Source organism: Rhinolophus sinicus, chromosome 17 (genome assembly GCF_057876585.1).
Source record: "Rhinolophus sinicus isolate RSI-liver-muscle chromosome 17, RSI-T2T, whole genome shotgun sequence".
Classification (NCBI taxonomy): domain Eukaryota; kingdom Metazoa; phylum Chordata; class Mammalia; order Chiroptera; family Rhinolophidae; genus Rhinolophus; species Rhinolophus sinicus.
In genome coordinates, this window is record NC_142517.1 from 205,403,802 (window position 1) to 205,419,769 (window position 15,968).

General features: G+C 35.4%; 1 protein-coding gene and 1 pseudogene across 28 annotated transcripts in view; one reads left to right on the plus strand and one right to left on the minus strand.

The window, feature by feature from the left end:
- The window catches only part of TRIP12 (thyroid hormone receptor interactor 12), a 138,092-nt gene that overhangs the window by 41,519 nt on the left and 80,605 nt on the right, over positions 1–15,968 (minus strand). For all 28 annotated transcript variants that reach the window (XM_074314508.2, XM_074314592.2, XM_074314570.2 and 25 more), the window contains 6 exons: positions 14,869–14,964; positions 5,644–5,792; positions 2,190–2,225; positions 2,013–2,108; positions 1,063–1,155; positions 721–882 (listed from right to left, as the gene is read on the minus strand). In XM_074314508.2, coding sequence (XP_074170609.1) covers positions 721–882; positions 1,063–1,155; positions 2,013–2,108; positions 2,190–2,225; positions 5,644–5,792; positions 14,869–14,964 — 632 coding nt within the window. The remainder of the gene's footprint in view (positions 1–720; positions 883–1,062; positions 1,156–2,012; positions 2,109–2,189; positions 2,226–5,643; positions 5,793–14,868; positions 14,965–15,968) is intronic.
- Positions 15,381–15,481, plus strand: LOC141568025 (U6 spliceosomal RNA; annotated as a pseudogene).

Genomic DNA, 15,968 nt, shown 5'->3' on the forward strand with positions numbered 1-15,968 from the left:
TAATGCGAACCCCTATTTAACATATTTTATGTACCTAATGTCTCAAGATTTTAAGCTCACTTTGTAAAGCTGATTTAAAAGCCAGATTTCTTTTTTTTAAAATCTCTTTAGCAATAGCACTTTAAAACATCAATTTACATTAAAGAAAATTCAATTTCTCTACAACCTTGAGGCTCACCTAATTATCTGTCCTCCAGCCCAGCCTCTCAAAGTCCTGCTTCTCATGCTGCATCACTAGGTCCATGGATGCCACCTCCTAAATAATGCTCCTGCTTGCCTCCAACCCCAGGCTGCTGCAGTCTACATTTCCCATTTCATTTCTATATGTGACACAGTTTCTTCTCCCTTCTGATCTTAACCCATGTCCTCCTAGTCTTGTCTGTCTAACTCAATGCCTTTCAAGAAAGGTGATCTTTCCAAAAGGAAACTCCGATCACATCACATAGTAAACAGTCAATGTTTGCTAAAGTAACAAATTCATCCCTTAAAGTCAAAATAGTTGAAGAGATCAAACACACAAAGTACTGTTCATTTGGGTAAATCCATTTTATTTTATAAACCTAATATGGTATATGACTAGGTAACCTGGGAAAATAACATGGATCAGAACATTTCCAATTTATGCATCCAGTTGAAAGACTTAAGACCCTAATTAAAAACTGGCATTATAAAAAGGTAACAAAAACATTTTATGACACATAAAATAGGGTCATAGTTTACCTGGTGGGTTAGCCTTTGGGTAAGCAATGGGAGGGAATCTGCCACAAAATGAAATTCATCTGGCGTGATGCTCTGGCAGCAATTGGCTGCAATTGCTAGTGCGTTTCTTTGGGCATTTATGCTGAAGAATTCGAGATAGAGCAAGCAGTCTGCCAAACCACCCTAAAATACAGAAAACTGTTAAAGTGAAGAAATACCCTTCATCAGCAATTTTAAAAGTCTAGCACATCACCTTGGAAAAATCATGTGTACCTTACAGAGTTTGCAATATAGGAGGTGGTGCAAATGTGGATCTAAAATCCAACATTAAATGAAATATAGTCCTTCGGTAACACCACTTACCGCCTGTAGGATGGCTTTACTGTGTCTACGTGATAACATCTCCAGGGCGGTCAAGGCCTGCTCCGCCACATCAATACACTGAATAACTTGCAGCTGGGAACATATAAATAGGTAACTTAAGGTTATCATTCAAGTTCTTTTCTAGTCGCTTATCTCCTACATGAATACCACAGTATTTTCTCTAATTTCCATCAATCTATATGTCTCTAACATGAAACCCATCATAGGAAACCAGTGATTTATGAGATTAAGCTATAACGTACAGCCAATATAGCTTCCAACTACTTTAATAAGATACTGAAAAATGTTTTATATAGAGAATAAACTAAATCCAATCACATAATTTTCAAACTTAAAATAAATGGGTTGTTATATGTAACATTTTAAAAATTGGGTTTTAAACTTTATGCCATATTCCAAGGTTATCAGACAATGAAAATTTTATTGTGCATTAATAAGGAAAAGGTCCTTAAGACCAAAAACACAACCTACCACGTAGCATTTAAAAAAACTTCCTATCTCTATTGACTCACTTTATGCCTTTGATCTTTGTCTCAGACTTCTCGGCTATAAAATGAGGGCATAAATAACCTCTGAGATGATTTCTAGAAATAATGAAATTATACTTTCTAGAAATAGTAAAATTAGTTTCAATCTACTGCATTAAGTTCTCCGAAAGATTTGATATAATGTGGTAATTGCCAGTATTAAAAATTATAAAACTGGGTGGATTTAATAAACGCTTTACTAACATCAACTTTAAACTACAGCTCTGAAATATTTTTGGCATCTTGGGCCGAAAATATATTTTAATTAGATAATGAATGCTAAAAACTATCTTTTTAAGGTGGCCTTACAATTTGATGTACTACTTTGGAATTCAAAAGTCAGGAGTTCTCTATGATTCTCCAACCCCTGCTTTTGAACAAGTTGGGCAAAAGTAGAATTACCTTTTCTAAAAAGACAGGAATTGCATCGACTACAACAGCAGATGATCGAGGAAGTGCTTCCATCATGTATGTTAAGGCTCGACAAGCATGATTCATCTAGAAAACAGGAAGGCACTTTTACTCACTAAAAACTCAAAATATAAATTTGGAGTGTTTTTAAATACAGGACATACTTACAATATCGAAATTATGCTCCATCTGCAGTAATGTTATCTGTTAAAAAAAGATTACAACAAAGTATTAGAAGGTTTCTATATTCTTAGAGAAAAGTCATAGAAGTATTGCTTCCTCTATTTCACCTGAAACGGAAAGTATTATTCAAGACTTTTACCATACAAAAATATTATCGAATTAAAAACCTAGTATGTATACACAAGAAATGAGTATGTGTAGGATGGCACGTCATGATCCAGTTCAAAAACAAAACCTTCCTGTTGCTTACAACTTCTGGTACCTCTACCCCACCCCTCCTTCAGAAGCTCATTAACAATTAACCTATCACTGAGGTGTCAATAAGTACTTAATACATAAAGGAACAGAGCAGCAACGATCTGACGTTTGTTAAATTAACAACTGTCAGTACAGATTCAAGACCACAGCTAAATTCTTGTGAATAAGCTTCTATAAAAGTTGAGCTTAAGACCATTTAACTCAGCTGTAAAATAAACAGCAGTATAGGATTTAAACATAATACTGATAATTATCAGAAACCAATTATGCACTAATTAAAACCCAAATTAATATAATTATTCTACAAACACATGAATGAGTCTAAATATCTGCTTTTATTTTAGTTTCTCTTGTGGAAAAGACCTTAAGCTGATTTCAACCAAGTTTTTCAAAGAAGGGAATGCAAAACTGCAAGGGATATGTATACATGCCATCTCCTAAAGCAGCCAAAGCTACCAAAGAAACTTCCTCCTACTTGGGGAAGCAGACTATCATTCACTGTCTTCTAGTTCAATGGAAAAGTTTTAAATGCACTGAATTTAAGCTATAAAGTACCCTTCAACTAAATGTGTAACCACAAAAACAGACATCAGACATTCTAATACAATAATCATTTAATACGAGTGTTTTCCTGGCTCTGCATTATGCTGGGTACAGTATACCGTGGGTGCCAAACAAAAAAAATGTATACATATGACTTGTCTTTTGTTATCGGTATATATTATTACAATTTTAATAGTTTATTCCTTTCTTAAAATGTGTATACATTTTTGGCACCCTCTTTGTATATACCAGAGGTCCTGATAAATCTTTGTTAAAATACATACACACCCCATTTCAGAGTTGAAAAGCACAGTCTCAAATCACATACAATCAATCAACCAGTCACTTAAAACACCTGCTCTAAATTGAAAGGGGTTGTCATGTTAACAGAAAAAGGAACAAATTCTCCAATTCTTAAGGAGGAATGAGCCTTTAAGACCATGTTTGGGAAAGACTGCTGTAAACAGATTCCCTTTCACCAAAAATGACTACAGTTACACAAATGTATGGACAGATATACACAGGATGCCAAAAAAATGTATACACATTTTAAGCAAGGAAAACTATATTAAAATTGTAATACTCAATATATATATACCAACAACAAAAAGATGAATACAAGTCACGTTTGACTTCTGCAATTACCAGAGGTGCTCAAAGTGGTTACCATCAGCATGCAGACACTTCTGATTATGGCGAACTATTGCTTAAATAACGCTGATCAAAGTGTCCACTCATATACATTTTTTTGGCACCCTTGGTATTCACAATATTTAACTGTGATAAAAGATAAATCTTTTTTCACATAGTGCTATTCACAATGACTGTTAATGAGTCATTATGAATAGCACTAGATGACTCATGCAGGTCTAGTAAACACTTAAATCTAATCAACAGCAAACTGGATTATGTGTCAATTATTTCTGCCTAGATTCAAAAGCTTCTTTATTTAACAGAAACTGCATTTTAACAGTAGATAGTGTTAAGGTAAACTTAGTTCTTTGTTGCTATATATATTTTTAATGAACAACAAAATAAATTTTAGTTTGGGTAACAGAAGCCAACTATTGAAGAAATCTGTAATCTGAGCATGAATATTAGCATAGGTCAAATGTAAAAGTACAAAGGCTAATACTACTTTCATGAAACATTCTGACATCACATGCAAGGTTTTATTAGAGTGGAACTGGTAAGATTTAAGAGCCAGCTTTCATTATTTGAAGGTCTGAATGGCAACGGGTGAAGAAACTTATTTAATTTTTATCAGCCGGTGCCAGAGCCCAGCCATCCAACAACTAAGAAAAGGCAGAATAAAGATTATGTCACCTTGTATTTAGTCTTAATTCAGCTCTCTCTACATTTTGAGGTGATCAAATGAGACAATCTGATATACCAACCATAATTTCATTTTTGTCAACTTTATTGGATATGTAAACAAGGATGTACATATTTATTTTTAACTTCCAAGGTAAAATACGCTGTGAATGTATTCATGTTTCTGTTAGTCTTGTTAGTATTTCATTCAGACTTAAATATTAAATTATAGCCAATTTCTTTAATCTTGGACTAAGAAAATTACCAAAACCCACTATTTTAAAAGACATATTAGGGACAGCCGGATGGCTCGGTTGGTTACAGTGCGAGCTCGGAACAATACGGTTGCCAGTTTGATTCCCACATGGGCCAGTGAGCTGCGCCCTCCACAACTAGATTGAAGACAACGAGCTGCCGCTGAGCTTCTGGAGGGGCAGCCAGATTGTTCAGTTGGTTAGAGCACGAGCTCTCAACAACAAGGTTGCAGGTTCAATTCCTGCATGGGATGGTGGGCTGCGCCCCCTGCAACTAAAGATTGAAAATGGCAACTGGACTTGAAGCTGAGTTGTGCCCTCCACAACTAGACTGAAGGACAATGACTTAGAGCTGATGGGCCCTGGAAAAACACACTGTTCCGCAATATTCTCCCAATAAAATTTAAAAAATAAAAAAAATAAAAGACATATTATGCTCAAGGGCCTACGTTTGGTAATGGCAATTTCTCTTCCTGTTGTTAATTGCTTAAATGCTTAAGCAATTAAGATGGTAATACATTCTAAATATCAAACTCACAACAGTGTTGAAAAATCATTAAAAGATTTTTAAAATTGTTTTCCTATTGTGGGTATTGTTTTGTGTTTTTTTCTTTTCTTTTTGCTTAATAACTTTTTAAGCTGGAAGGATCCATGTGGTGCTCCGGCTTGACTCCTCTGCCAAGCACATAATAATCAAACATGAAAACTTTATGGACCACAAGGACAACCCATAATTGAGCCTCTTTTATTATTGCCCCCATATCACGAGGTTAAAAGAGAAAGCATGTAAATTTTGGCATAGTAAGTCAAGATAATTACCTGAAGTGGCCCACCATTTAAAATTTAAAACCAGTAATGTAAGTATCATTGGTGGAATAACTTACTAATTCATCATCAGCAGTCACAATATCTATCAATAAGCATGAAATAAAAGCACTAGGCCACACTCTACTGTCTCTTAGTTCTATCATGTTGAAAAATCATCCTGACAATATCATGCTTTCAGTAAAAATATGGGCAGCATTCAGAGGACAACAGAGGTTAAAAACGAGGGTAAAACGCTATCTTACCAAAGCTGGAACGACACTCTTAACAGGAAACCCTCCCAGTGTCTCCTCATTTCCCATGACCAATAGCTGACACATTTCAATAACTGCTTGGAGTTGCTGACTTTCATCACTTGCTTGCAGTCCTTGCAGAAGCTGCTGGGCCTTAGAACCTTCACAGAGGGGAATAAAATCATTATTTTTAAACATTTAAGAAAATTATTACTATGTATAAGGTGTGACTCTACATGGTAGCTGGACTGCTTATCTCCTTTGGATCCCAATTAAAGGTTAGGTCTATACCAGGGTTAAGCTAGATCTACACATAGTAGATTTATGGAGTTGATTACTTCATGAGGTATATGAATGTCTAATCACTATGCTGTACATATGAAACTAATATAATATTGTCTGTCAGCAGTAACTGAAAACATTTCAAAATCCATAAAACTATGAAAAAATATTTTAAAAAACAGTTTAAATACTAATATCTTTAGACAGAATTAAATTAGTTGGATTTAATCTGCCTTAAAGTGATCTCAATTATTTATCTTTTGTCTTTTAATTTTTGTCTATTGAAATAAGACAACTTGATTGGTTTTTAATGACCAAAACAAAAAATAATACTCATAAAACTAGTCTAAATACCTGCATCAGAATAAATTGAATCCAAGTAACAGCGAAAGAGGAAAGAACTCAAGACAAACAGGAAAATGCATCCAATGAGAGAATAAAAAGAAGGAAATATTTCTAAAAAATGGCAAAGACAGGCTTTTTCACCTCCTTTCATTTCATTTGCAAATGCTGCTATTACACTGCTTTAGGGAACTACTTTTAAGGCTCAATTCCATTGTCCAAACAATTGAAAAACGCTAAGACTCCAGGACCACAGGGAAGTAAACTGTCTAGAAGCTGAACAGGATACTCAAAAATAAAATCTCCAAATGTGTTTCAATTTTTCATGGATACCTTCTAACTTGTAAATATGATTCATTCAATTAATGCTAGCCAAATTTATACCTGATGTTACTTTCAAGCCCTTTCTCTTCTTAGACCTTTTCAGGTTATTCGTTTATGTTTGGAAACTGTCAATGAATGTGGAATTCATACAAAAACCTAAAGTTTTTATTTCAATTAAGCTTTAGTGTCTTCCTGGAGGGCATAAACCTTACAAAGGGACACAGGTGATCCTCAGAGAAGGTTTATTTTCTCTGTTATTTAAGACTGTGGCTAATGAATTGCATAATTATCACTACCTTCCTACCTTTACCATACTTAAAAGTTCATCTAAAAATATATTGCAAGAAAGTCAAATTCAAAGAGATACCATCTTTAAAATTTCAAACTAAATAATCAGTTTCAATTAGAGCAGGCTTATCATTTTTGTGTTGAAACAATGTAAAGGAAAAACTAAATGAGGGGAGAGTATCTAGTGAAAACGAAAGAATCCTTACTCTCTTCTAGACTCATTTTTGAAGGATGAAATAGTTCATATAAAGTATGTCTTAATAGCACAACCAAATAAAAAGAATTGACACATGCCACGGGTTATCTTATAAACACTGAGGCTGGCAATTCTAAGGACATGGAACATTTTGGAATGATCAAAATCATAATCAATGCCACTGATGTTTCTTTAAAAACCTTATGCCAAACTGAAAATGACATCAAAAGCCAAAGCCATAATTTATCCTCTGCTATATAAAGAGAAACCAGCTCCTAGATCAGTCGAATTTAGTTTTAGGACCATTTTATTTATTTATTTATTTATTTATTTTAATTTATTGGGATGACAATTGTTAGTAAAATTACATAGATTTCCGGTGTACAATTCTGTATGACATCTATAAATCCCATTGTGTGTTCACCACCCAGAGTCAGTTCTCCTTCCATCACCATATATTTGATCCCCCTTACCCTGATCTCCCACCCCACCCCCTTACCCTCTGGTAACCACTAAACCAGGGGTGTCAAAACTCGGCCCGCGGGCCAACTGTGTTCCGCAATCCATTGTTAATTGGCCCGCAGCAAATAACAAAAATATATTTAGTTTACTTAAACCAGGTGAGGCAATACATACTTCACCTTGAGTGAGTGGCCCAGCTGTTTGTGTATTTTACAGCATATGGCCCTTGGTAAAAAACATTGAAAAATGTTTGGACACCCCTGCACTAAACTATTGTCTGTGTCTGAGTTTTTGTTTCTCATTTGTTTGTCTTGTTCTTTTGTTGTTTTTGGTTTATATCCCACATATCAGTGAAATCATATGGTTCTCTGCTTTTTCTGACTTATTTCGCTTAGCATTACACTCTCAAGATCCATCCATGTTGTCACAAATGTTCCTATATCATCTTTTCTTACCACTGAATAGTATTCCATTGTGTATATATAACAACTTTTTTATCCATTCATCTATAGAAGGACATTTTGGTTGTTTCCAGGTCTTGGCCACTGTAAACAAAGCTGCAATGAACATTGGAGCACACGTGTCTTTATGTATAAATGTTTTCAGATTTTTGGGGTAGATACCCAGGAGAGGGATTGCTGGGTCATATGGTAATTCCATTTGTAATTTTTTGAAGAACCTCCACACTGCCTTCCCTAACGGCTGCACCAGTCTGCATTCCCACCAACAGTGTAAGAGGGTGTCTTTTTCTCCACAGCCTCTCCAACACTTGTTACTATTTGTCTTGTTGATGATAGCCATTCTGACTGGGGTGAGGTGATAGCTCATTGTGGTTATTTGCATTTCTCTGATGATTCGTGATGTTGAGCATTTTTCATATGTCTTTTGCCATTTGTATGTCCTCTTTGGAGAAATGTCTCTTCAGGTCCTCTGCCCATTTTTCAATTGGGTTGTTTGTTTTTCTGTTGTTGAGTTTCATGAGTTCCTTGTATATTTTGGATATTGGCCCCTTATCAGAGGCACTGTTTGCAAAAATCTTCTCCCATTCAGTTGGTGGCCTTTTTATTTTGTCGATGGTTTCTTTTGCTGTGCAGAAGCTTTTAAGTTTCATATAGTCCCATTCGTTTATTTTAGCTTTTCCTTGCCTTTGGAGTCAAATTCATAAAATGCTCTTTGAACCCAGGGTCCATAAGTTTAGTACCTATGTTTTCTTCTATGCAGTTTATTGTGTCAGGTCTTATGCTTAAATCTTTGATCCATTTTGAATTAATTTTGGTACATGGTGACAGCAGATTTTAGGACCATTTTTACTCTTAAAAATTACTGAGGAGATCCAAAGTACTTTCGTTTATACAATTTATATCTACTGATTTGTATTAAATATGTTTGGAATTGAAAGAAAATAATTTAAATATTGGCTGAATAATTCATTAGTTAAATAAAAATTTTGTGAAAAACACCCAGTTTCTAAAATAAAAAAATTGATGATGAGAAGCACTATTTTTTGTTGCAAATCATTTTAACATCAGGCTTGATAAAAGACAGCTGTATACTCACCTCTGCTTCTAGGCTCACCCTGTGACAGAATGTTATTTGAGTTAACTAAAGTATGTGGGAAAATGGCCCCTATTTTGTCACAAAGATTATTAAAAAGACATGTATTTATTAGTAAAGACAATAATATCAGTAATTTTGTTTAGCAAGGGCATCCTTATGTAAAAATGGAATTGTTTTTACTAGGAGCACGTGACACTAAAAATATAATGACTGCCTCATACAGTGCAGTATGGTTGCTTTATTATTAAGGTGCCAGCTTTACCCAGCACAGCTTTTACACTATCAGTGCAAATATCAACAAATTGAACAAGGAAAAACCTTGGCAATTATTACTAGTTTTGACCTTATGGATTAAACATTAAAGGTCTCAGGAACAACCCCCACGCCCACCCCGCCAGGAGTACACTGACAACACACAATTTCAGAACCATTATTATAAATCAGAAGTTGATTGGCAAATATTTTCTATAAAGGGCCAAATCTAGCCTCCTGCTTATATTTATGCAGCTTGTGAACTATAAATGATTTTCGCATTTTTAAATAACTGAAAAAAATTTAAGAGTAATATTTTGTAGCATGTGAGATTAAATGAAATATAAATTTTAGTGTCCATAAAGTTTTATTGGAATACACATACTTATCTGTTTATGTACTGCCTGTGCCTGCTTTCGTGCCAAAGTGCCAGAGTTGAATAGACACAACAGAGACGCTATGGTCTACAAAGTCCAAAATATTTACTATATTTTTTTATCTGGCCTTTTATAGAAAATATAAGCAAAGATGGACAAAGTGAGTAAGAATGTAAGGAATTTAAATAGAGAACTGGAATCTGCAATAAAAATCAAACTGTCTAAAACTGGAAAACACAATATCTGAAATTAAGAACTCACTGATGGGTTTAACAGAAGATTGAAAAAGACAGCATAAAAAATAATTAGTGAATCTGAAAGCTGATCAATACTTTTCAACCTATCTAAAAAGCTTCTTGGAAAAATAAAAACAAAAACAAACATGTTGGATGAAGTCCAAAATCTGAATATGCATGATCTTGATACTCCCAGAAGGAAAGGAAGGAGAATATTTGAAGAGATAATAAGAAAAATATTTGAAAAGATGATGGCCAAGAATTTTCCAAAACAGATGAAAGATATCAACTCACAGATTCAAAGGTTCAGTGAAACCCAAGCACATTAAAAACGAAAGAAAATGTCACATAGGTCTAATATAGTTACACTACTAAAAATTAATTATAATTTGAAAAAGCAAACCTAAAAGAAGCCAAAAAAAAAAGATATTGCCTTAAAAGGTCAACACTAAGACTTCTGAACAGAAACTAGGGAAACCAGAAGACACTGTAAAAGTGCTTAGGATCTTATACCTAGGGAAAACACTTATTCAAAATTAAGGCAAATCAAGGATTTCTCAAACAAATGCAGAGAGAAATCACTATTAGCAATCATTCACTATACGGGGAAAAAAAAGTTCTTCAGGCTGAAGGAAAACAAACCCTGGAAGAAAAAGGAACTGCAGGAAGAAGAACACTTAAATTATATATATGGGCAAACATAAAAGAATATGGATGTTCTAAAACAATTATGCCTTACTGTGTTCACAATGCATGTGTAAGTAAAACAATAGCATTAAGGATGGCAGGAGGTGAAAAGACTGAAATTGTTGCAAGTTTCTTGTACTGCTTAAATATGTTCAAGTATTAATATAAGATATAGGCTATAATAAACCAAGGATATACATAATAATCTCTAAGGTAACCACTAAAAGAAGTATGTAAGGATATACAACTAAAAAGTTAGCAGAGGAGAATAAAATGACACCACACTCTTGTTATGCTGGTGGAAACGCCAAATGGTAAAACGCTAAAAGAGGTGATTTACAATATGTGCCAAATGTTACATGCATTTACCCTTTTACACAGCAATCCCCCTTCTAGAAATCTATGCTAAAGATAACACAGTTTAAAAAAAAAAAAAAAAGGGAATGCTATATTTCATTGCAGCCAGGACTGGAAATAAATCGAATGTCCAACAGGAAACTGGCTAAATAAACTGTACAGCCACACAATGAAGCACGAGGATGCTTTCAAAAAGAATGAGAAATCTCTCTCACTCTCTCGCTATGTATACATGCAGCAGCCATGGAGAGTCAATGCCAAAGTACACTGTTAAAAGCAAGATAAAGTGTGTAAAGTTGACTACTTTTATCTAAGAAAGGCAGTGTGTACGAAGTAGGTAACATAAATTTATTTCTGTTTTCTTAAATAAATAATAGAAGGACAAGCCATAAAATTAACAAAGGTTATTTGTGTGGAAGGAGGAAACAGGGTAAAAGGATAGCAGAAGAAGTGACTATGTTATTATTCAGGAACTTAGGACATGGGAGAAAAAAGATACAAGATAAAGGTAAGAAAAATTTAAAAACTGACAAAAATTTTAAAAATAATAATACTGGCCTTGTACATGATAATACCAATCCCCCCGAGCCCCCTGCCCCCTTTTCCCCTTCTCTTTGTCCATTTTCTTTTTCTCAGTACTTCCGGTTCTTTCCTGAATCTACTGTGGACCTTCAGCCTTTCCATTAAAAAAAAAAGGAAAAATGTAAAAAAAAAACAAACCTGTGGCCCTCAACTAGAATTGGTAGGATTAGTGTGAACTCATGATTTTCATTTTAAAAGAAAAACATACAATTATTTCCTAGGTTTGTCCATTAAGTGGCTAATAACAATGATCAAGCTAGTAGGAATGAATGTGCCTAGAGCTCAGAGTGTGGGTTCCAAAATCGTTTTCATATAAAAGAAACCAGGGCTCTCTAGGGCAATGCCTGATGTCAGGTATAGGGGTGAGGGTGGGGTTGGGGGTGGAGGAGTGGATTGAACTTGACACATCAGAAAGTCAGGAGGTGATCATATCAAAAAGATTCAGAAGCCAATCTCAAAGAGATCCCATTATCATCCAATGACAGGACAATTAAACATCAATGAAAATCACTGAGGTGTCTAAAACACATCTCAACCCACTTGACAATGATACTTATAAAACAGTAACAACAGTACCTTGGAGAATGTAAAAACCAACTATTTTGAAAACTGGTAGAGGGGAGAAAATTTTTCCTGTAACAACTATTCTCTGGGAGAGATATTCTTTATATAAGTGTACTCCTACTAAGTTATGTCAACTTCTTAGAAATGAAGACTGATATTCAATAATACTATCATTTTGTAATCGCTGTTATCTAGGCACTGAGTTTCAGTACCTTAAGAGACAATCAGACTTTTTATGTGCTTCCTAATAATATTAGAACACACTACTTTTTTGCCGTCTTTCCCTACCAGGGGAAGAAAATAACTAAACTCGAATCTGAAAAAGCCTCCAAATCTCACTACAAGTTTACAAGAAATACACTTATGCATGACACATTTGAGACAATGGAAATTTGGCACTGACTGGGTATCTATTAAGGAATTACTGTTTTATTTTTCTTCAAGTATGATAAAAGCAATCTGTGTGTCTCTGTGTGTGCGTTTTAAGAGGCATTATTACCTTGAGCTACATGATGAAATGTTTATAGATAAAATTATCTCAAGTCTGGGATCCATTTCAAACTAATAAGGGGTGAGGGTAAAGACAAAGGCTGGTTATAAAGCAGGCATTGCTAAAGCTGGGTCACCGGCATGGAAGGGTGTAACTATTTTCTACTCTGGTTCTTGTCTATGCTTTACACTAATGTCCTGTGCAATGGTCAGCCCTCAATATGGATTTGCAATGTTTTAATGCAAATACCCTTAAGTAGCCCTGCAACAATTTTTCTTCCCAGCTCTCAGCAGAAATAAACGAAGTGGTAAAATAAATGAAATCAAATTTCACTTTTAAAAGAAATTAAGAAACACATTAACTGATGGCAGTGTGTATTTTGTACATGGTTCAAATAAACAAAATTTGTAAATGGGATTTATGAGGACTAGAACATTTAAACTCTGAACAGACTTAACAAGAGTAAAAATAATAGTAATTAATTTCTTCTTAATATACCCACAATACTGTCTAAAAAATTTCATGTCCCTATTTTTACAGTTACCAATTCAAATATATATGCAGAGGAAATGAGGCCTGAGATTGGGTTAAAAATAACCTTGGGAGTAGGGAGAACGACTGAAGATATAAATGAAACAGTGGTTGCTGTGAATTGATAATTGTTTATGGGTTCCTGGAGGTTATTACACTACTACACTTGCAACTTTTGCATATGTTTAATCTTTTTCACGAAAAAGATTACATCACTCCCTTTTTCTAAATCCTTCAATGGTTCCGCATTACCTTTAGGTTAAACGCCACATTTGACCTGGCACGTGCCTACACACCTCTCAGATTCCAGCTTCTATCACTCTCCCTTCACTCTCCCCACAGGCCCCTCTTGCTGTCTATCTCTCTAACGTGCCAAGCTCACTCCCACTTCTGGCACTGCACTTCGTTCTTCCCTCAGGCCTGTGCATATAGCTGGTTTCCTCACTTCCTTTGGATCTTCACAAAATCACCATGCCTCAGAGAAGGTTTCTCTAATCAGCCTACCTCCATTTTCCTACCAACCAACCTACATTCTTACCCTGTGCTTTGTTTTCCCCCTCACTGCACTGACACTACCTGAAAGTTTACTATATAATTGCCTTGCTTATTGCCAGAGTCACACTCTAGCATGAAAACGCCACATGAGAAACAATTCTGCTCATTATCCTGTCCATGACTCAGTCCAATCCCAGTACCTAATAAATGACCCTAAATAAAAATCCTAACTCAAGGGTTCGTGAAAACCTTGCAATAGGGTATATTACCTAAGAGCTAAGAGTCAGGGCAGCAAAAGCAAAACAACACAAAAACAAAAAATACCAGCTGCTTCTTAAATTTCCTGTTAAATGCTAAGGCCAGAAAATTGGAAAATCCTCAAATACAAGTACACACATAATGAGCACATGTACACATGTTACATTAAGAACTTGGAATATTTAATAGAATATCATATAAGCAAATATTAGTAAGGTCAGAGTTAACAGGCTTCAGCAACATTTCAGAAATTTTGAAATTAACCACGACAGAAGTCTTCACCTAGCCTACTGACTCTATAGAAACATTATCAATGGAGATATTAAAAAATGCTTAAATGTAAATTTTGTTTCAGGAAGCTAGAGATAGTATTCTGTAACAGAAAGAATTTCACTGGATTTGTAATTATGTAAAAGTTATTCTTAGTTAGAAATTGAGACTTCAAGAGTCACTATTGCGTCTACCACATACAACAAGATCTCTGGATTACAATACACTGACCTGATTAAATGAGTCTAGTGACTGGTAATTCTGCTGAGAAACTTTTACTCTCAGGCTCATATTACGATTGACTGTCTATGGGTTAAATTTTATACTATAAAAACCTCAAATCTATGCTAATCATGCTATCAGATGGTTAATAATCAATGTAATCACCTGAGATTCTTTACTCTTCTAGAGTTCAAATAAAACAAAAGAGAGTCAATCTTGCTATCAACTTTGGATGGTTTTCCAATGATTCCAATTCAAAATGATTCTAATCCAAACAAAACATAGCCAAACAGAAGAAAATCTTAGAGTTGCTATATTTAAGGTAAGAATGCGCACAAGTTCTATTTTTAAAAATAGGTTCAAGTTCAAGAAAACGTCCTTACATCAATAGGCAAACAATAAAGGTATCACTCAAGTCATTAATAAGGTTTTGTGGGGAGAACAAATTTAAAAGTATTTACTTACTAGCTCCACTTCCAATTGTTCTGTGGAATAGCTGTGACATCCGAGGACCAAGAGGGCCAAACAGGTGAGGAGGAAGACCCCTGGCCTCTAACAGAGCTAAAGAGAAAAGAGTAGTTGAGTTGTTAATGCCACTGATCGTATCTAAAAATTTCAAGCAACTGATTCTTCTCACATAATTGACTTAGACAATGCTACTTTTCATTTTGAACTTTAAGGGAAGCTACATTAAACTTTCAAGACCACTCTTACATATTGATGTAATTAAGTTACAACATCCATGTGGCAGCTCCAAGGCATCTTAAAGGTTTTATGGCGATATTAAATATCACTGCCAGTGGGAGCTATGTAAATGATCCACGAAAAACACAAAATAAGTATTTACTTTGAAGAAATTATATGTTAAACATCCTGCACTGTTCTTCCTGATATTATTTCCCAATCAGATATTGGTCATGAGAGCCTCTAAAACCGTATGAAAAAATATTTTTATCTGTTCCAAAAAAGTGAGAAAAGTGCTTGCTTCGGCAGCACATATACTAAAATTAGAATACAGAGATTATCATGGACCCTGCGCAAGGATGACACGCAAATTCGTGAAGCAGTCCGTATTTTTTAGGGGCGGCCAGATGGCTCAGTTGGTTAGAGGTTGAGCTCTGAGCAACAGGGTTGTCGGTTCGATTCCCTCATGGGCCAGTGAGCTACGCCCTCCACAACTAGAGTGAAGACAAGGAGCTGCCACTGAGCTCCCATGTGGCCAGATGGCTCAGTTGGTTAGAGTGCGTGGTCTCAACAAGGTTGCCGGTCCAACTCCCGCAAGGAATGGTGGGTTGTGGCCCCTGCAACTAAGATTGAACACGGCACCTTGAGTTAAGCTGCTGCTGAGCTGCGGAAGGGCGGCTGGATGGCTCCGTTGGTTAGAGCGTGTGCTCTCAAAAAGGTTGCTCCTGCATGGGATGGTGGGCTGCGCCCCGCCCCACACACACACAACTAGACTGAAAACAGAGACTGGACTTGGAGCTGAACTGCGCCCTCCACAACTAAGATTGAAAGGACAACAACTTGACTTGGAGCTGATGGGTCCTGGGAAAAACACACTGTTC